Below are 669 nucleotides of genomic sequence, written 5' to 3' on the forward strand. Positions count from 1 at the left end.
TGGACTACTTCCGCAATGAGGACAGCAGCATCGACTTCATGGTGGGACACGCGGTCCTGGGCGAGGGTCTTTGGGATGGCAGGGGGTGCCGGGGGGGCTCCTGGTGACGCCAGCCCTGCCCACAGGTCGCCTGCATGCAGTTCATCAACATCGTGGTGCACTCGGTGGAGGACATGAACTTCCGTGTCCATCTCCAGTATGAGTTCACCAAACTGGGGCTGGAGGAGTTCCTGCAGGTACAGGGGGGTCGGGGGGCCCGGGGGGGGCACCCCAAGGAACCCCCCCCTCCATTCCTGACGCCGCCCCAATGCCTGGCAGAAGTCAAGGCACACGGAGAGCGAGAAGCTGCAGGTGCAGATCCAGGCGTACCTGGACAACGTCTTTGACGTGGGGGGGCTGCTGGAGGACGCTGAGACCAAGAACGTGGCCCTGGAGAAGGTGGAAGAGCTGGAGGAGCATCTGTCCCATGTACGTGAGCGTGGGGGGATGCGGGGATGCTCCTCACCGGGTCCCGGGGCATCCCCTCCCAGGGTCTGACTTTGCCCCCCGGGGGAGGTCAGTGGTGATACCAGGGGGGGGGGGATCCCCACGCCGGTGTAACAGCCACGTCCCCCCCGCAGCTAACGGAGAAGCTGCTGGACCTGGAGAACGAGAACATGATGCGGGTGG

General features: G+C 64.7%; 1 protein-coding gene across 1 annotated transcript in view; it reads left to right on the forward strand.

Annotated features, from left to right (window-relative positions):
* The first annotated feature begins 6 nt into the window (after nt 1–6).
* Nucleotides 7–669, forward strand: part of LOC118451869 (formin-like protein 3) — a 2430-nt gene continuing 1767 nt past the window's right edge. The window contains exons 1-4 of the mRNA XM_035890233.1: nt 7–41; nt 126–236; nt 319–468; nt 621–665. Of these exons, the coding sequence (XP_035746126.1) occupies nt 39–41; nt 126–236; nt 319–468; nt 621–665 (309 nt within the window). The 5' untranslated portion in view covers nt 7–38. The remainder of the gene's footprint in view (nt 42–125; nt 237–318; nt 469–620; nt 666–669) is intronic.

This window comes from Egretta garzetta, unplaced genomic scaffold (genome assembly GCF_000687185.1).
Source record: "Egretta garzetta isolate BGI_Z169 unplaced genomic scaffold, ASM68718v1 scaffold1192, whole genome shotgun sequence".
In the NCBI taxonomy this organism is placed as follows: Eukaryota; Metazoa; Chordata; class Aves; order Pelecaniformes; family Ardeidae; genus Egretta; species Egretta garzetta.